Source organism: Odocoileus virginianus, chromosome 31, assembly GCF_023699985.2.
Source record: "Odocoileus virginianus isolate 20LAN1187 ecotype Illinois chromosome 31, Ovbor_1.2, whole genome shotgun sequence".
NCBI classification, from domain to species: Eukaryota; Metazoa; Chordata; class Mammalia; order Artiodactyla; family Cervidae; genus Odocoileus; species Odocoileus virginianus.
The window spans coordinates 2944928-2965317 of NC_069704.1; the positions used below are offsets into that span (position 1 = coordinate 2944928).

Sequence of the window (20390 nt, forward strand, 5' to 3'; positions counted from 1 at the left end):
ACGAGGTTTCTGAGATTTGTAAACCCACAGTCCACCTGTGGGTTTGGGTTGCCCCCCACCCCACCACATTCTCCTGGGGGCCTGGAACCAGTCAGATGAGGATTCAGATGGTTGCCCTGCCGTGTCCGAGCAGGCGAGGTTCTGATGTCCCACCGCCTCCCGGCTCTGCCTGCAGATGGTCCTCCCAGCGAGGACAGTGTGTGAAGCGCCTGGGACAGAGCGGCCTCTCCCAGGGCCCCCCCGCCGGCCAGACAGTGGGTCCCCCTCCTTCACTGACGCCGAGTTGGGCCCACTGAACCCCTTTTGGTTTGTTCTTAGAATGTCTTTTGCTAAAAAATGCTCTAGGGGTGCAGAAAGGCTCCAGCCCAGCGTCGCAGATAGAGGTCAGTGATAAAGGGCCAGTGTTCTTATCTTGGTGGGGGTCTTAGTGGGGAACACGATCTCTCTTCCAATCCCGATGGTCAAGGACTGAGGAAGACAGCGTCGCATACCAGCACGTTCTCCCCGAGTCTCCCTCACCCTCGGCCTGTCGCACGGTGTCCGACTGTGGCCTCTCCGAGAAGTCCTGTTCCTCACAAGACCAGAAGCAAGACAGCGAGGCCGAGAAGGCATCGGGCCTGGCCAGCAACTTTTCTCAAGGTAAGCCGGGCTTTCCCACCGTGGTAAACCTAGCCAGGACTTCCCCGGTTGGAATGATAGTTCACCCTCCTGCCTTTGTAGTGGAGGAGAGTATATCGACTTCTGAGTGTTACTGGATGAGAGGACGTCCCGGGGGGGCCCAAGCCTGTCGTTCAGACATCGTTTATCAATGGAGAAACCTACGGTTGTTGAAGGTGCTGGCGATTAGGGAAAAGTCGTCTTCATTTTTTGATGATGATTTGCCATTTCCTCACTTATCTGGCAGTGGCGGTCTGGAAAGCGCTAGGGTCACGGATCACTTCCCAGTCTGGTCAATTTCCTGTTGTTTCTTTCAAGCTCTTCCTAAGGTGATGTTGCTTTAAGACCCTTGGTTTGAATTGCACAGGTGCCCTAAAGTACCTCACTCCCTGTTTGGAGATTTTTGAATTTGATAAATCTGCTGTGTTTCTCTTTAGTGTGACCTTTGACCTTTTGGGTCAGCCCTTTGTCTTGCCTCTGACCATGGAGCTGTGGGCTCAGCTGGCAGAATCGTCCTCCTGAGGTCGCCCACCCCAAGCTCCCCTTACACCAGTCCTGATACCTCCTGCTGGGCCTTGGGTAGGGCTTACTGTTCATCGTAAGTTCCAGGGATTGTGCAGAGCAGAACAGATAGGTCTTCCCTAGTAAAAGGCTGACGGTCTGTATTGCAGGCTTTGCAGAACACGTGTTCTTTGTTGCAGTGATGCAGTTTTGCTCTTGCAGCAGAAGGCAGCTGTAGAAAATGCATAAGTGAGTGAGTGTGGGTATGTTCCAGGATAACTGTGTTTACCTCTAAGACAAGTGGGGGTGGCTTGGAGACGGGCATCCACGTTTCCTGGCCCTTGCTCTAGACTCTGGACCTCAGCTGACGTCCTCTGGTCTCTCACGTTTCCAGCGGCTTCTTTGTAAGGTGCCCAGGATGGACCCAGAGAACAAATCAGACGCTTTCCTGCTAAAAGCTCTTTGTTGACACCTGATCATGTAGAACAAGGGTTTCAAAATTTTAAAACTTTTTTTTGGCAACGGAAATCTCCCCTCCCTTTTTTTTTTCCAAATGAAACTGATTATATAAGAGATATATGAGATATATAAAAGGTGTATTTTCCAGAGGAGTCGAGCCCTCATCCCCGGTGGTTGCCTCTGAGACTCCAACAGGAGACTCAGGGCCTGGAGGAGCACAGCTTGAAAACAGACCTGGAGCGTGACGCACACAGGTTCGGTACAGCTCAGGTGTCAGCCGGGCCCCTCCAGTAGCCGGTTACCTGGGTGTGTTTCCTTTGGAGTTCTGGCTGTCTCCCTCTGCAGTTTGTGAGTCTCTGCTCTTGGTTTTCCTGTGGTTTCTGGCCCCGCTGTCTGCCTTGCGACTTGGGTCAGATGTAAACTGTTTCCCTGTCCCTAGTGCCCGCCTCCTCCTGCCCGAGACCCCTCCCACAGAATCCTGTGGGGATGGGAGAGGCGGAGTTTACAGGGCAGCAAGCCTGATGCTCGCCACTGGAACATCTGTGATCCCCGTCCTTTAATGTCCGCCCACCAAGGTGGAACCAGGCACTTCCTCTTTCTCTCCCAGCCTGCCCTTCTTGTTTCCACTTGCCACCCCACCCGCCCCTCCGGCCTTGGCTTACTTCCCATAGAGCCAGTTCGGGCATCTCTCTTACCCCTTATCCCTCCCGAGGACCCGTGGCTGTGGGCTTCTCGAGTGGACTGTCAGGCACTTTCCTGACTGTGAGCTGTGCTCTCTGCAGCCGTCCTAACTCACCCACTGCTAGCCTTCTGGGATCTGTTTCTCTTCTGTCTCTGCACCCGTTTTTCTTCTTGTCGCCTTCCTAATCGAGCAGAGAGATAGTTTAGTGCCTGTGCTTTCTCCACTTGGCATGGTATCATAAGGGTTTCCACACGTTACATGGCATCATTTTCGGTGGCTTTGCCATCGTCCGTTGAATGGCTGAACTGCAGTTTTCCTTGTTCCTCTGTTGCTGAACATTTAAGTCATTTTCTAAAATTTCACAATTGTGAAAAGTGCTGAGGGGAATGTCTTTGAACATGAGCTTTCCCCTTATTTCAGGACACTTTCTTGACCTAGATTCTATAAATTGGAACTACTTGGCAGAAGATGTGTATACTGTTGTTTTTGGTGCTTGCTTCTTGCAGGATGGGTTTTAAAGTGTCAGCATTTGTCAGAAGGGTATTATTGTAAGAGGGACAGATAATTTTCTCCCGTGTTGTTAAGACAAGTATAGTGTTTCCTTCTGCCCAGTTAAGGCTGCATAATTAACAAGTGGTGTCCAGTTCGACTGGGAATGTGTCCTTAAGCCCAGGCGATGATTCCAGCTTCCAGCCAGACTCAGAAGATGTGTCCCACCGATCGCTGCTGAGCGTTTTTGCCCCAGAAGCTGGCAGAGTGTGGCGTGGATAAACCAGCAAGGAAGATAAGTTCCTGACTCACTGGGACCTGACTGGCTGCCGAGAGATTTTGGGGGCAGCAAGGCAGGAGTGGAGGTGTGGGGCCGTGACACCCCAGGGTACTGCAGGGGGGTCCTCAGTCCGCCTGATGACTTGCCACACTTCCGGCATTAATAAGAGATAGCTGAGGATCTGGGAATTAAGTCATCTCATAAACATTCAAATTCATGGCAAAATTACTATTTAATTAGGAAAAGATCTGTAACATTGTGCTACTTGTAAATGAAAGTCATTTTGGAGGAATTAAAACTGGGTCGTAACATTAGTATAATGTTTTAAAGCAAACATTACCAAGACATACTGAGTATACCTTAATTGATGAATTAAAGGCATTAGTTTTGCTGTGGATACTTAATGTGATTATCCTGTAAACACTAATTCTAGAGACCTACCTGTGGACTGGAACTTTGCTTCCTTCATTCTTTCTTCAAGTGAGACGCGGCAGAGGCTGAGAAAAGAATGCAGCCTCGTTTCAGAAAATTCAGAAAATTTAAATTTTTATATATTTTTAAAGATTATGTTAAGATATAATATAAAAGTTTTGAGAAGCCTAAGATCTACCACCTAAAGGCAACCTCTGTTAATATTTAGATGTATTTCCTTCTTTTGCATATATATATATATATATATATATATATATGTATGTATCTTTCCTGTCTGCAAGTTTTTAAACAGAGTTGTGATTATGCCGAATAACCCGTTTTGTATCTATATTTTCCCATCATATTTTATGGTCTTCATAATTTTAATGGCTTTGTAGTGCTGTATCATAAGGGATATAATGCAGTTAATTTAATAATTTGAGTTATTTGCAATTCTGACTATTATAAAAAGTGCTAAGATGAACATTTCTATACATTCTGGTAAATGATTGTCAGCATCTCTGGTGATCTCTTTAAATAGATTGCTGAAAATAGAATTATTTGGTAAAAGATATTGTAAAGAACCTCTCTAATGATTATTAATAAAATGGTCCCCAGAGTCATATACATTTATACCCACACTAACAGGATATACTTCTTGAGAGAGCTCTTAACCATTCTCACTAGTGTTGGGGTTATTGTTTTGCCTTGTTTTTAAGTCTTAAATTAATAAGTGATAAATGGTTAACATAGTCTTCAAAGAATTAGTCTCAAAAATATCTGAATTTGTTATGAAAGCGGCTTAATCAACTCTCTGGCAATCCAGGCAAACTTGAAAGCAATCTTTTAGTTTCACTGAAAGGAGGATTTTAAATTAATATTTGATATTTAGAAGAATAAAAGGCTGTATTAGTGTTGGCATTAAAGTTGTATGAAGTGTAAGTTTTCCCTGTGATGTAGAGCATCTTCCTCATGGAGCACTGCGGAGAACCGTCACAGACAGGCTGTGGCCAGTAGGTCAGCAGCCCCGTGCCCGGGGAGGACTCTCAGCGCAGCCAGTGCTTCTTAGCATTTCAGGATCACTGCATAGTCCATAAATTATTCAGTTTGTTGGGGGCTTCAGACTTTAAATTAAAAATGCCCTCCTTCCTGTAGACTTACTAATGGAACATATACAAGAAATTCGAAGTTTGAGAAAACGTTTAGAGGAATCTATTAAAACAAACGAGAAGCTACGGAAACAGCTGGAACGACAAGGGGCTGAATGTGACCAAGGTAAGGTGGACGTTCCCAAAGGGCGGGAGGGCTTCATTTGTGACGCGCTTGCCTGGGTAAGCGCGCTGTGTATCGGGAAGGGCCTCGAACTTGCAGCCAGAGAGGTCTCAGTTCAGATCTGACTTTGCTGCTTACTTAGCCATGCTGACTCTCAGGTAGCAGTGATGTGTCTGTTAAGTGGGGGCAGGCGTTCCCAGTTTGTGCGGTGGTGGTGAGGATCGAGGGCCTAGCACCAGTGGAGGGCCGTTCCTGATGCACGTTTCTTCTAGGTCACTGGGGGTCTGCTGTCTTCCAGTGTCCTGAGTTGTGAGTGGCCCCTCATTTGGCCGTCGAAGCTGCAGTGAGGCAGATTTTGTTGTCGTTTAGTCAGTCGTGTCTCCCTGTGACCCCCATGGACTGTAGCCCACCAGGCTCTTCTGTCCATGGGATTTCCCAGGCAAGAATACTGGAGTGAGTTGCCATTTCCTGTTCCAGGAGATCTTCCTGACCCAGAGATTGAACCCTTGTCTCCTGCATTGACAGGCAGATTCTTTCCCACTGAGCCATTGGGGGAACTCCCCCCCCGCCCCCTGCAGTGAGATAAGATAGATATGTTAAAATAACACAGCAGAATTTTGTCTTTTGTCAATAACAGAATCTAAAAGTATGAGCACTTTAGCAATCTGATAACTCCCACGTGCCAATCATGAGGGCGTTCCTCCATGACCACAATTAGCCCTGTGTGGAATATTCTTCCCTGAAAAACTTTAAAAATGCATATTTCTCCCATAGGTAAGACATTCACATGGTTCAGAAATTAGTATCTCCGTCCTGTACCATTAATCCTGTTCTCCCTTCTCTCCTTCCACCTTTGTTAGTTTTCTTCTCTGTCCTTATAGTATTAATGCAAATACAAAAGTGTGTTCTTATTCTCTCCGTCACCTACCGAAAAGCAGAATACTTTATATCACTGTTGTGTTCCTCTTATCACTGAATACTCTGTTTTGGGATCTTTCCTTTTTTGCTCCAAAGGGAGTGTTCCCACCCTGGGAAGAATGTCTTAAGAGCAGCTTTGGTCTCCAGGCAAAGCCTGACTTTGTCTGCGAGCTGGCCTGGCCTGGCCTGGGCTGGGACCCGCCTCTTCTGTCTTATTAGCTTTGTGACTTTGGGCACTTCTCCCCTCCTTCCCCATCTTCATTATCTTATAAAATGGGGTCATTGTGAGATTAAATGAGACGTTATAAATAGGGCCTCGCCCAGCACCTCACTCAATAGATGGTGGTTTTCTTCATTATCATCGGTTTTATTTTACTGTTTTATTCTGTTTAACATGATGGGTTTAACAATACAAAGCTCTGCAGTGGGTGAGGACCCCTCATGTCATTGCCATTAATAGTGATGAGATAAGTGAGTTCTAGAAAGATGGAGTCAGTGGCAGCACTCGCATCTCTGGTCCCCAAGTCTGCTCTCTAGTCCATCATAACCATCAGCTGGAAGGACATCTTTTCAGAGTGCTGTGTGTGTGGTAGTGTGCAAGGCAGAGACTGGTTCCCGCCTGCCCCTCTCTCTCCCGACCACCCCTCTCCCCAGTCCTGTATCCTCCCCTCCTCCCCATCTCACTCCCAGGGAAATTGATTAATCTGAGTTATTAGTCACATCAAACACAGGAAAGAAATACACGCCTGGGCCCACCACAGTCACTCGTGGTAATGCCTGAATTAGATTCAGTCTGTTTTACATTTTCCCAGGCAAATCCAATTATAGAATTATTTGGGGGGCTCAAATGGCCACCAGCTACAGTGGAGCGGGCATTTGCTCTGGAGAGTACTTCGCTGCGATGCGAAGGTTTACAGACAGACATTCATAAAGTGTTTACGCTGGTGGAAAAAGACGCTCTTCTCACCACGTTGTCACAGCCCCTGAAAAGACAAAAGTAATAGTGGTTCGGCCTCCCCTGCTGTGAGACGTTTGTCCTGGGAGCAGGTTTGAGAACGGCACAGCTCCCTGTCATGTTGAGGTGGAATATTGCTAAAACCTGTCATCTTAGATGTTCGGTCTTCCGGCTTATCGCCAGTTATACAAGCTTCCAGTGATGATGTTCAGAGGAAAGATGGGCCTCTTAGTGTCAAAAGTGGACCCCGCTAGCTCAGGCTTTGTCAGAAACTGTTCCTTGGCTCCATCATCTCCTTGAAAAGTGACCGCCTTAGCAGTGGTCATGGAAGACTTCTGGAGAAGCTTACCTGCTCATCCAGATCATTCTTTGGTCCTCTTTTGGCTCCAGCCTGTCATCAGTCATGTGTTAATATCGTAATAGCAAGTAATATTAGCATCGATCATTTTTATTGAGTTCCTAGAGGGGTAGGGAAGTTCTGTGACTTGCCTGAGATCGTGCAGCTATTAAGAAGCCAGAGCCAAGGTTCAAACCCGAGTGTCTCTAAAACGACACCAGAGCTTATAGGGGAGCATGGAGGAAGACGGTGGGGAGAGATGGATGTCAGCTAAGAAAGACGATACTGTAGTTGGTGAATCGTTCACGTGAGAAGAAGGCAGTGCCTGTGGAGGAGAGGGAGAACGGACTGGCTCCTGGGGGCACCGTGCTGAGCCTTCCTTCCAGGGCTGAGTGCTGTTCTGTTGCTGCTTGCTCGCTAAGCTGTGTCGGACTCTTGTGTGGCCCCTGGGCTGTGGCCCTCCAGGCTCCTCTGTCCATGGGGTTTCCCAGGTGGGAATACTGGAGTGGGTTACCGCACGGGTAGTCAGTTGTGTATCAGGATGTTTTCAGCTGCAAATAACAGAATATGAGTAAAAAACTGGTATAAACAATGGGGACTTTTGTTTTCTTATATGGCAGGCAATCCAGGGGCAGGCAGTTGTAAGCGGTTGTAAGCGGGTCCTACGGCTGATTGATTGGGAGCAGGGCATGGGGTTAGTACCTGTGGAGGCTGCCGCCTCCCCTCCTGTCAGGACAGAGTCCAGAGGAGGGAACGGAGCAGGAGGGGCGGAAAATCTTTCCCCGAAGTTCCCAGCGGGCCTCCTGTCAAGTCTCATCGACCAGAAGAGGCACATGCCCGCGCTCTAGCCGCCCCGGAGGCTGGGAGAGCAGGTGTCTGGCCCCTGGGCTCTGCAGTGTGGTCGACTCCATCAGTAAGGACGGCAAGGGGCGGCGTCTGTCTGCCACGTGCAGAAAGCACGTTGCACGCAGCGGGTCTCTGCAGGGGGGTGGCCACGGATGGGAACGTTACACACGGTGCAGACGAGGAAGGTTCAGCGCGCGGGGGGCGCTGACGCGGAGCGTCAGGGGTGCTGTCCGGCCAGAATAAGGGCTAGGATTTCAGGAGACAGACTGGAGCCCGAGCAGGTGTTTAGGCATGAGGGAGCCGGTCAGTGTGCGAGTGACCTCAGACCCAGTCTGTGAGGCTTTAGAGCCTAGTGTTTTTAGTCTGCACGATGGGGCAGTGAGCTTGAGCTATGAATTCAAGGACGAGTGTGATTTCGACAGTCGAGCTAGGTGGCAGGCTTTCTCGACAAAGGGAACACCTCGTCTTGTAAAGCTGGGGAGGTGTGTGTGACCACGTGGTGTGTTCGGAGCACAGGGCGGCTCGGTTGGGCTGAGGGTCTAGTGTGAGAGGAAGTGGGGTGGGCTGTGAGATTCGAGCTAATAATAGAGATTTGACGTTTGGACCTTGCATTTGGTTGTGTGATTGTCTTTTGCAGTGGTGCCATCAAATAGTTTTGAGCAGAAAAAAATAAAAAAGAAACCACAAACAGACTGTGTTTAGGACGATCATCTTACTGGCTGAGGCAAATAGGGCAAAAATATGGCTGAACCACAGGGGCCTAAAAGAGTGGGCCAGTGTGCGTGGCATTTTGGAGGAAGAGTCAGCCATCACTTTGGCTGACTGCGGAGTGGAAGAAGACGCTTTTGGGCTGGCTCCCACGCTTTCAGCTTGAGCTGGGGTGGTGGTGAGACTGTCTACACAGGCAGGAAACGGGAGGGAGGGCGGGGAAAGGTGAGGCCCTCGGTGGAGAGGTCCCCGGGTGGGTTGGCTCTCAGGAGAGAGATTGCTCCTGCCCACCCGCCCCCTGCCCGGCTCCTCCTCTCTGCTCCCCGAGGGCAGGCGAGATGCCTGAAGTCCCCTCGTCTCCTCTTTCAAGCTCACTCTCCTTTCCCTGTGGGCTTTGGTAATAGCTTACGTAGTTCACAGGAGTAGTTTTCATGATATGTTGTTTTTTCTCATTATTTAAAACTGTTTTCTAGAAAGTTCCATGCACTCGGGCCTGGAGACCATCCGTAAATTGTGACTTCTGTGTGTTTTTATAGGTTCTTCAAATGTTTTGGCTTATGGTGCAGAGATCCATAATTCTCTGACATCAGAAGTACATTTCCTGAGGAAGCAGAACCAGGCCCTCAATACGATGCTCGCTAAAGGATCCAGAGGTAAAAATTAGAGGCACTGTCTGCAGCCTAGGGTCCCACAGCCCCCCGTGGCGTGGGAAGAATGCGGACGCTGGAGTTGGGCCAACCTGCGTCTCGATCCTGTGGCTCTGTGACTTCGGGCCGCTCGCTCGGCCTCTCTGAACCTTAGTATCGTTAGCTGTAAAATAGGAGTTCTTCATCGGGCTGTTGACAGCTAAGCGCAGGAGAAGCCCGCAGCGTGTTGCCTCCGGGCCGAGTAAACGTTTCCTCACGTCCCCCTCCCCTCTGTGCAGCCGCCTCTCACCCCTCTTAGTTCCCAGCGGAAGAGAGAAGGGCTGGAAACTTCAGAGACTTTCTGTGACCAGCAAAGCTTCTCCAGGATTTCCTTTTGTGGTAGTTTAGTCACTGAGTCATGTCCAACTCTTGTGACCCCATGGACAGTTAGCCTGCCAGGCTCCTGTCCCTGGGATTTCCCAGGCAAGAATACTGGAGTGGGTTGCCATTTCCTTCTCCGGGGATCTTCCGCACCCAGGGATCAAACCCAGGTCTCCTGCATTGCAGGTGGATTTTTTACTGAGCCACCAGGGAAAAGGACAGTGTTTTTTTAAAGGACAGAGTTTCTCTTCTTTTAATTCCTTCTGTGTGGAGCTTAGCCCTCAAAAAGGTTTTATTTATATGTTCTGTCAATACATAAAATGCTTCTAGAATGACATTATTATTAGTCCTGCCTTACAAGTAAGAAACTGAGGCCTGGGGAACTGACTGGCTTGTGGTCACAGAGCTAGAGGTGGTGGAACCGGAACTCAGGCCAGCTTATCCCATTTTCACTAGAGATACTGATGATTTTGGCTTAAGAGATGAAACTGGGTCTTCTGCAGATCATTCATTCATTCGGCAGACATTTCCTGGCACCTCTTCTGTATTGCAGCCTGTGTAGATTCTGATACAGAATTGAGCAGGGCCTGATCCCTTCCCTCAGGGCTCCTCATGGTCTGATGGGAGAGAGAGCCAGGTGACCGTGGCGGACCAAGGTGAGGATCAGCCATAGTAGCCTCCGGGAGCACGGGACCCTGGAGAAGACATCCTGACCCAGGAGGAGCTGGCCTTTGAGAGCTGAGTCTGGGATGTTAGTAGGGATTAGCAGAGGTGCCTGAGGTTTAGAGGGCTCCCCGGGTGGCTCAGTGATAAAGAATCCATTTGCCAGTGCAGGAGACGCTGGTTCAATCCCTGGGTCGGGAAGCTTCCCTGGAGAAGGAAATGGCAACCCACTCCAGTAATTCTTGCCTGGGAAATCACAGGGACAGAGGAGCCTTGCAGGCTGCAGTCCATGGAGTTACAGAGTCAGACAAGACCTAACAACTTAAACAACAGCTAAGGTTTTGAAGAGCCAGGGCGTTTTAAATAGAAAGAAAAGGGTGGACAGAGGCCCAGGGGTTAGAGATGGGCGTGGAGTCTGGACTGGTCCGGAGTTGTCGGAAGCTCAGTGTGGTTGCAGCCTGCGGGGAGAGGAGAAAGCATGCTCAGAGATGATCGAGTCATGGTTAAGAGTGGAATCAGAAAAGCTGGATCTGAATCCTGGCTCTGCCAGTTACTGGCTGTGTGACCTCGGCAAAGCCTTAGTCTCTCTGATCCTTAACATCCTGTCTGGAAAATAAGAGAGTAAGCCAAGTGCCTCCATGGAGGTTTGCTCTGAAGAGTAAGCAGGATGATACACGGGGAGATCTTAAGGTAACACAGTGAGCTCTGCGGTGACGTCAGCCGCTAGCAGCGCCGGCATAGCTAGCAGCCACCGGAGCGCTGGCAGCCTGCAGTGTGCTTTGAGGCCCTCAGCGAAGTCTTTACATGCAGTAGCTCAGTCGATACTCCTGGCCACGCACATGAGGACACGGAGGCGCAGAGAAGTGAAGAGACTCGCTGGAGGTGCTGGGGGTCAGTAAGCAGAAGAGCCGCACTTGAGCATGCCCCTCTGTCTCCAGGCCTCGTGCTGGGCCACGTATCCCCGAGCCCCAGTGCTCTCGCCCTCGGGAGCGCTGGCCTCCTGGCCTGGTGCTGGTGGCCGAGGGGCCGTCTGCACAGCCCGCTGGCCTCCTGGCTGGCCTCTCTGACTTGCCCAGCACCCGTCGCCAGAGTTTTGAGCCCCGTTTCTTGCCTCTGTCTCTAATGTCTCCCCAGGTTTTGCTCTGTGAAGCCACAGTAACTAGGTTGGCACAGCCCATCATTTAATAGAAAATTAAACGGGCCCATCTCATCCCAGTGATGTTTAATCTGCAGCCTTGATGTTGACAGATTTATCTGCCCAAAACGCATGAGATAATTGGAATGCCACAATCACAAATGCCAGATGAAATCTCCTTCTCTCCTTTGTATTCTTGGCGTGCTCCGGCTGAAGCGCTGTATTTGTGTAATAAGGTTGGAAAAACAAATGGTGTCTCCTCTCAGCGGCGCTTTCCTCTGCATGCAGATAAACAGAAGGAGAACGAGAAGCTGCGCGAGGCCCTCTCCAGGAAGGCCGCGAGCCTGGAGCACCTGCAGCGGGAGCTGGCCTCTGTGAGGGCGGAGAAGGAGAGGCTGCAGACAGAGGTGGACGAGAAGGAGAGTCAGAACCAGCGGCTGCTTTGGGAGGTCTGCCGCGGCCGCAGGGCGCTGAGCAGCAGGTAGGGTCAGGGTCCTCTGCCTGGGGTGGACGCAGTGAGGTCGCAGCACGCGACATGCCCGGTGGGAGTGGAGTCAGAGGAGGAAAGTCCTCTGGGCCAGGGTCCTCTGCCGGGGTGGACGCAGTGAGCACGCAGCACGCGACATGCCCGGTGGGAGTGGAGTCAGAGGAGGAAAGTCCTCTGGGTCAGGGTCCTCTGCCGGGGTGGACGCAGTGAGCACGCAGCACGCGACATGCCCGGTGGGAGTGGAGTCAGAGGAGGAAAGTCCTCTGGGTCAGGGTCCTCTGCCGGGGCGGACGCAGTGAGCACGCAGCACACGACATGCCCGGTGGGAGTGGAGTCAGAGGAGGAAAGTCCTCTGAGTCGGGGGACGGGGCCTGGGGGTCAGCTGGCTCCTTTTCATCCTGGGAGCGTCACGGCTGGCCTCCCTGAAAGATGCTGTTTGAGCAGCCGCCTGGAGGCAGTGAGTGCGTCCGCCTGCGGAGCCTCTGGTCCTTCTCTTTGGAAAGGATGAGGGCCCGGGCGGGGTGTCCTTGGCCTGTGCAGGGCAGAGCAGGGGGCCCTGCTGGAGGAGGCGCTGGGATGGCGGAGGGCCCTGGGGCCGGGAGGACCTAGGCGTTCCTGCTGAGTGGCCCGAAGCCGCGGGCGGTTCTGCGTGCAGGGTGGACGTGCGTCTGGCTCGGGCTCTGAGCCCGTCATGCTGCCTGCGCCTCTGCAAGCCCCTTGGCCCCCATGGCCTCCGTTTCGGCCCGTGTGTCTCAGCAGCCCCGTCAGCTCTCCTGATTCCCCCCGACCTTTAGTTCCTGAGGTCCCCCTGCTTCCCCAGCGCGGTGCAGCGATCCGTAAGCTCACGGCCTGTGCCATCACAGCCCTGCTTCTCTCCCGAGCTGGGCACCCCTGGGTGAGACATAACCATTTTGCGTTTCACTTCCTCATATTCCTGAGTTGGGCATTCGTAGCACATCCCTCTTGGGGTGTCTGTGAGGACGACCCAAGATCTCAGACGTCAAGGGCTGGGCCTGGAGGGGCCCTCGGGATGCTCCCCAGCGCACCAGCAGTCTCGGCCACGCTCCCCGGGTCACAGCGGGACCGCCTGTCCCCCGCGTGAGACGAGCCTCTCCTCCCCGCGCCGGCGGGGCTTTTCCAGGCTGCAGCAGGAGACGGCGCTGAGGCAGCAGGTGCTCCTGCAGAGCGACAGGCTCCTGAGGGCCCTGCGGGCGGGGCTGAAGGCGAGTGAGACGCTGGACCGAGAGCGCCGGAGCCCGCGAGGTACTGGGCCCCCTGGCCGGGAGCGCTGGCCTCTCCACCAGCAGCAGGCTGGCCCGCCGTCCTGAAACCCCAGGCCTGCCTCCCTGGTGGAGCAGGTCGACTCTCCTGAAGCGGCGGCGGGAAACCGGGAAGGACTGAGGCTCCGGGGCCCAGCCGGCTGAGGTCTGGCTTCTCACAGCCTCGCGTCCCCGGGGTGCGCCTTCTGCAGTCAGCTCGCTGCTTTGGCCTGCTAATCTCGGTTCTATGAAGTCATGAAAATTAGATGCGATCATTTATTAAATATCCTAGCACAGTACCTGGCACATAGTAGACGCTCCAGAAATAACAATTTTCCTGCTAGTGTATTTTTTTTTTTTTTTTTTTTTGGTCCATTCATTCAGCAGATAATCATGGAGCACCTACTGTGTGCTGAGCGTTGCTCTGGAGATGCTTGCTGGTCCGTGCTCTGTCCTAGAGAAATGCTGGGTCAGAGTGACTTGACTGTAAACGCTAATGTTTTACAATCAATATTGACGGGGGTGGGGGTTTCTGTTGTTTTTTTCTTTTCAACTAATTTTCCAGATGGTTTCTCCCTATTGAAAGTTTTATCTAGAAAAGGGTCACCTCTCAGCTTTCATTTTCTCCTCAAGTTGCTCTTCTTATTCCTGCTGTTGTGCCTTTTTAATACACTGTGGCTCTGAAAATCAGCCCCTTTCATTCTATAATTCCAGCCCAAATAGATTTTATTACTACTAGACATAATTTTGGGGTTTGGTGTGCAATTTGCTAGGCCTTAATGGCCAGAAGTGAAGATTAATTTCCAGCTCTTACTTAGCCTGTGGAATAGCAGCAATTAAGTCTGCCGATATTTTTGTTTTTAAAGTCGAGTTGTTATTTTCAACCGTTCCCAGTCCTTGGGCAGGGGAGGAGGGTGGGGGTGGCAGCGGGTGGCAAGCACCGTCAGCTCACGGCTGACCCGTTGGCAGTGGACGGGTCAAGGTTTCCCTTTGCTCCTGTTCACAGAGGCCGGTGTGGAGGCGTCGAGAGAAGGTTGGAGGGGCCAGGACCTCCTGGGCCACCTGCACAGCCTCCTGGCCGAGGTCCAGGCCCTGCAGGCGTTGCTGGAGAAAAGCGTCAAGACCAGCATGGCGCTGCAGAGCTGGGTGGAGGAGCGGCTGGTGCAGGACGGGGAGGAGGCCCAGGAGGCCGCTCTCGCTTCGGCCCTGCAGACCCTGTCCGCCCATGAGCGGCCCCTGCCACTGGACGAACCTGGTACTGCCCTGCCTCTCCCCAGCATCTGAGACACGGCCCTGTGCGTCTGTGCAGGACACGCGAGCTGCTGAATCCCACCCTCGCCCCACAGAGGTGTCTGCCCACCCACAGCAGACTCGCCAGACCCCGGGAGCCTGGGGCCCTACCACTAATTAGCTGTCACCTTTGGCAAAATGCCATCATCTCTGCCTGGGGCCTGTGGATTCTCAGGGCAGCCAAGTCGTGGCTTCCAGCCACCCTGTGGCCTCCAGTCTTGCTCCCTCCCCTCCCCTTAGTCCAGTCCACATCACCTGCTGCTGGACATCCAGTTTAGTCCCTTTTACCACCTTTAAAAGAGGTTCTGCACCTCTTCCTCCAGCTGTCGGTGTCTCAGGGTCTGAAAAGCTTCCTGGCAGTTTTGAACGCTAGTTCTGTTTGGCGTTTGCTTGCAGGCTTTTTGTCTGGCCTTGCAGAGGCTGTAGGGAGGGCAGAGAGAGGATAAACTGGGCTCCCGGACCCGCTCTGTCCCCCTCCCACATAGGTCCAGAAAACACCGGCAAATGCTCAGGCTCAAAGCAGTCAGCCAGGCCAGCCTCTTTGCTCTTTTTATGAAGGAACTAAAACAGAGAGGGCAAGAGGCTTTTCCAGAGTTACCGCAAGTCGGTGGCAGAGCTGGAGCTAGAAATCATTCCCAGCTCCAAGTCCAGTCTGTTCCTGAAGCACCGCCTGGAGGGCTTCGGGGGTCCGGGGGTCGCTGTCCTTACACCTGCAGGGAGGGTGGGTACGTCAGGGCCGGGGGAGTAAGGAATTTATACTTACACTTTATTTGTCCTTCACTTAGGTTGGGACTTAAACCTGTCACCTTTAATTTAGAAAGTTACAATCTCTCAAAGAGCACCCCGCCACCCAGCCTTGGAACTTGTAGTGATTGACTCATGGGTTTCTCCTTGGGAAGGATTTTAAAATTTGAACCAAAAAGGTGCTGTGACAATGTGGAAAAGTAAAAAGGAAAAGGTCCTTCCTGGTTACAGAATATTGATTTTTTTGTACTTGGTGCTTTGTGTTGTTTCGTTGGGTAATCAGATACAGGCGTGAATTCATGGGGTTCAGATTGGTTTTTGTGCCTTTCTTTGTTTTTGGCCAATATTACGTCGTCAGTGATACCCCTTCCTTCACAGGGGCTTCTTAATTAGTTGTTTTCAGATGATTGCCGGTCACCAAGCCGTTGCAGTGGTGATGATTAGAGTGGTCTCTGATTCAGCGCTTTAGTGACCATCAGCATTAACATGATTGTTCTGTTGAGCAGTGCTCTTAGGATAAGATCCTGCAAGGGGAGCCTGGCAGGGCTGGGAGGGGCCCCCACTGCCGCCTTCTGCATGGGTGCTACCGCAGCAGCGGGCCTGGCCGGAGAGGCCCTTAAGTAGAGGTCTGCTCCCAGCCCTTATAGGACTTTGCTTAGAGTGTGCTCAGAATTCACAGCGCTGCCTCCGTGGGGACATTCTCCCGCCTCCTCCGTTGGAGATGAGAATTATACTGTAGGCAGCAGCATTTCCTCCTTTGCAAAAGACTTTCCAGGATGGTAGTGAAGAGCAGCTGTCTGAAAGTTCTGCTCTGAAGACTGCTGTTTTTGTAGGAAGTGATCCGTCTTGGGCCAGCTCCCCAGAGCAGACCCCCGGGGCTCCTTGCCCCCCCGATATCAAAGCGCACTCTCAGGAGGTGCCTGGGTGGGAATGAGCTGAGCGGGACCCCGCGAGGCGTGGACACAGTGCTCGCTCTGTCCCCGCCGCTCCAGGTCATGCTAGGCAGATCCCTTCCCATCTCAGTCTCTTGGCCGCCTCTCCCAGGAAATCTGAACTGGAGCGCCACGCTGTCCCTGAGCTCCTGGGAGCTCAGAGGTGCCCCATAGAACGTGGCTCGGCGTCTTGTCCTGCATCTGACCAGTTCTCCCCGCTTCCCTGTTCCCGTGTATCACCTCCCAGGTCCTCCTTCAGGGAACCCTTCCCTCCTGTGTGCGTAACCGCGGCCACCTCCAGGCTCAGGCCGCCAGTCATTCCTCCCGAAGCCCCCCACTTCACGCTCCCTGCGGTGTCTCGACCGGCCCCCCTCTGCCGGCATTTCTGCCTCCTCGGGTCGCCCCCCCTGACCTGGGCTCCCACAGCCCCCGTGCCTCCGTCCCTGAGCCCTGACCCCTCGGGGAGAGTGGTCTGCTTACTTGTCTGGACAAAGAGGGGCCTCCAGGGAGGCCTGCTCACTCTGTCCTGCAAGGCCTGGTGGGAGAGAGGCCCAGGGAGGATTTGAAAGAGCGCTCGTGTGTGTGTCCAGAACATGACTGTATTTCATGCTGTTCTCTCTCTCACGTGTTGATGAGAATGAAACTAAAACTTTTGATGGTTTATTTCCCTTATTTTGCCTTGTGCAGATGGTGACGAGTGTCCCATGGCAACTGACAATTCATGTGATCTGTTTGGTCTCGCCCCAGCAATGCCCCCAAGATCAGGTACAAAGCTAAAGTCTGGGTAACTGTGGCACCATTGGGTTTCTCGGTGGGACTTGCTCAGTTGAGGGCAAGGGGGCTCCCTGGTTCCAACTCAGAAGAGTGTTTGGCAGGATTTAGGGTTTCATGTTCTCAGCATCTCTAGCTGGCAGTCTCATCCTCCAAGCTGGTTCCTGTGTTCCTGGGTGTTACCAACCTTAGGGACGTCGTTGGCTGGGGATCCCTGTTGCCCTGGATTAGAGCGACTACCTTAGCATGACTTTCGAGGGCCTGCAGCGTCCAGCCCAGGCGGGCCTGCCCAGCCACACCACTTTGCCCACCCGGAGCCACACAGATGGGTCCCCGTCCTGCAGATGGGCCTGCGTTTTCCTCTCACGGGGACTGTGCAGCGTGGCTCCTGCCTTTGCCAGACCAACCTTGCCCGCTTCTCTGCTAGTGAAAACCCTGCTGCTCCAAGACTCCTCCCGAACGCAAATGGCTCTGGGAAATGTCTTTCCTGATGGCCCCTGTCAGCATCACCCATCTGTGCTTCTGCTGATGCAAAGGTGGAAAACGGCAGGCTTTTTCCTCCGTGTAGCATCTTTCTCACTACCCTTTCACCCCAGCGCAGTTGTTGCTTCTTCCAGGAAGCCGTCCCTGGTCTCCCTTCCTACACAGGCTTGATTGTCCTGTCCTCTGAGCTCCGGCTCTCTGATGTCGGGCTCTTACCCCTTCCGCGTGGCGTCTGTGGTCCGCTCAGACCTCAGACTGCTGAAGCGCAGGCCCGGCCTCGGTTTCTCTGTGTAGACCGGGCTCTTCTGCATTGCAGGACTCTGATGAGTGCTGACTGGGTTGAAATGAGGTGACTAAGCCTGGGGCTTACTCAGTAGGTGGCACACAGACTGGCATCCTGGATCCCAGCCTCTCTCCCCTGGGTGGTGTCAGGTGGCATTTGGACCTGCGGGCTCTTGCCTACCGGCTGGCTTCGCATCCTTACACACAGCTCATTGAAGGCAGGTGCTGCTCCTGGGAGATCTCACGTCTCCCCTCTCGTTCTGCAGCTTCAGAGATGCCTCCGCTCTCCGGAAATGACGGAGACACCCTTTCCTGTGACAGCGGCGCCTCCGCCGTCAGCACTTCCTACGTGTCCTCCCTGGTCCCCAGCCACCACCCGTGGGCCAGCAGGAGCGGCCGCCACGTGCTGGGCCCGGCTGAGGACTACGATGCCCTGTGTGAGCAGATTGCCCGGGGCCAGACGCTCCTCACCGAGATGGACCTTCAGATCCAAGAGGCTCCCGTCCCCACGAGTCAGGAGCTGGTAACCAAGGTAACCTTAGCAATGGCGCTGGAGGGAGAGGGATGCACAGGGGAGCAGGAGGCGGAGGCAGGAGGCAAGGGGGCCGTGGGGCCTCCTCTCCTGGGAAGAGGGGCCAGGAAAGGCAGCCCCGAGACTCACAGGGCAGGTCCGGTCTGCAGGTTGTTCGCTGTTTGGGGGGGACACCTGCTGAGGCGTGTCCCTGTCCTATTGCGGTCACCCTGCCGCATGGCGGCTTCCATCTGTCCTTCAGTCCTGTCGTGTGTCCGTCCGTTCTTCCCCCCGGTCACCGGTCCGTCCCCCTCCCAGCCTCCGCACTCAGCGTGGCCAAGGTCCTGATCCTCACGTGGCGTGCAAGGATCACACAGTCCCTTGGGGTGCGCTTGCCGACACGAGCTGCCCCGCGCCCCCTCCGATGGGTGGCGGCTGCCAGCCCAGCACATGGCCGGTCAGTGCCGTGTTTCCTTTCACCCCAGAGCAGCCTTCACGGTGGGTGGCAGCGTGCCCATGGTGCAGACGCTGAGTGGGAGGAACTGGGCGCCGCCAGGACTGGAACCCCGCTGTGTCCTCCAGGGCGCTCTGGTGTCCTGCGCCCGCAGCCGTGTGACGCCTCCCACTCCCTGTGTCCCCGCTCCCTGGGCTGTGCAGACTCTCTCATGCGGGGCCTGCTCCCGCCCGCGCGCCCACCGTCTCTCCATCTCTCCCCGCTCCCCGGGCTGTGCAGACTCTCATGCCCGGGCCTGCTCCTGCCCGCGCGCCCACCGTCTCTCCATCTCTCCCCGCTCCCTGGGCTGTGCAGACTCTCATGCCTGGGCCTGCTCCCGCCCGCGCGCCCACCGTCTCTCCATCTCTCCCCGCTCCCTGGGCTGTGCAGACTCTCTCATGCGGGGCCTGCTCCCGCCCGCGCGCCCACCGTCTCTCCATCTCTCCCCGCTCCCCGGGCTGTGCAGACTCTCATGCCTGGGCCTGCTCCTGCCCGTGCGCCCACCGTCTCTCCATCTCTCCCCGCTCCCTGGGCTGTGCAGACTCTCTCATGCGGGGCCTGCTCCTGCCCGTGCGCCCACCGTCTCTCCATCTCTCCCCGCTCCCTGGGCTGTGCAGACTCTCATGCCTGGGCCTGCTCCTGCCCGTGCGCCCACCGTCTCTCCATCTCTCCCCGCTCCCTGGGCTGTGCAGACTCTCTCATGTGGGGCCTGCTCCCGCCCGCGCGCCCGCCGTCTCTCCATCTCTCCCCGCTCCCCGGGCTGTGCAGACTCTCATGCCCGGGCCTGCTCCCGCCCGCGCGCCCACCGTCTCTCCATCTCTCCCCGCTCCCCGGGCTGTGCAGACTCTCATGCCCGGGCCTGCTCCCGCCCGCGCGCCCACCGTCTCTCCATCTCTCCCCGCTCCCTGGGCTGTGCAGACTCTCATGCGGGGCCTGCTCCCGCCCGCGCGCCCGCCGTCTCTCCATCTCTCCCCGCTCCCCGGGCTGTGCAGACTCTCATGCCCGGGCCTGCTCCCGCCCGCGCGCCCGCCGTCTCTCCATCTCTCCCCGCTCCCTGGGCTGTGCAGACTCTCATGTGGGGCCTGCTCCCGCCCGTGCGCCCACCGTCTCTCCATCTCTCCCCGCTCCCTGGGCTGTGCAGACTCTCATGCCCGGGCCTGCTCCCGCCCGTGCGCCCACCGTCTCTCCACCTCTCCCCGCTCCCTGGGCTGTGCAGACTCTCATGCCCGGGCCTGCTCCCGCCCGTGCGCCCACCGTCTCTCCATCTCTCCCCGCTCCCTGGGCTGTGCAGACTCTCATGTGGGGCCTGCTCCCGCCCGCGCGCCAGCCGTCTCTCCATCTCTCCCCGCTCCCTGGGCTGTGCAGACTCTCATGCCCGGGCCTGCTCCCGCCCGTGCGCCCGCCGTCTCTCCATCTCTCCCCGCTCCCTGGGCTGTGCAGACTCTCATGCCCGGGCCTGCTCCCGCCCGTGCGCCCACCGTCTCTCCACCTCTCCCCGCTCCCTGGGCTGTGCAGACTCTCATGCCCGGGCCTGCTCCCGCCCGTGCGCCCACCGTCTCTCCATCTCTCCCCGCTCCCTGGGCTGTGCAGACTCTCATGTGGGGCCTGCTCCCGCCCGCGCGCCCGCCGTCTCTCCATCTCTCCCCGCTCCCTGGGCTGTGCAGACTCTCATGCCCGGGCCTGCTCCCGCCCGTGCGCCCACCGTCTCTCCACCTCTCCCCGCTCCCTGGGCTTTGCAGACTCTCATGCCCGGGCCTGCTCCCGCCCGTGCGCCCACTGTCTCTCCATCTCTCCCCGCTCCCTGGGCTGTGCAGACTC

General features: G+C 54.7%; 1 protein-coding gene across 5 annotated transcripts in view; it reads left to right on the forward strand.

The window, feature by feature from the left end:
• The window catches only part of CDK5RAP2 (CDK5 regulatory subunit associated protein 2), a 174806-nt gene that overhangs the window by 139549 nt on the left and 14867 nt on the right, over positions 1-20390 (forward strand). For 4 of the 5 annotated variants that reach the window (XM_020905641.2, XM_070459194.1, XM_070459195.1 and 1 more), the window contains 8 exons: positions 467-639; positions 4635-4754; positions 9052-9168; positions 11609-11801; positions 12949-13070; positions 14073-14321; positions 16720-16797; positions 17835-18100. In XM_020905641.2, coding sequence (XP_020761300.2) covers positions 467-639; positions 4635-4754; positions 9052-9168; positions 11609-11801; positions 12949-13070; positions 14073-14321; positions 16720-16797; positions 17835-18100 — 1318 coding nt within the window. Of the gene's footprint in view, positions 1-466; positions 640-4634; positions 4755-9051; positions 9169-11608; positions 11802-12948; positions 13071-14072; positions 14322-16719; positions 16798-17834; positions 18101-20390 lie in introns of those variants that run through there. The other variant, XR_011484910.1, reaches the window with a different exon arrangement.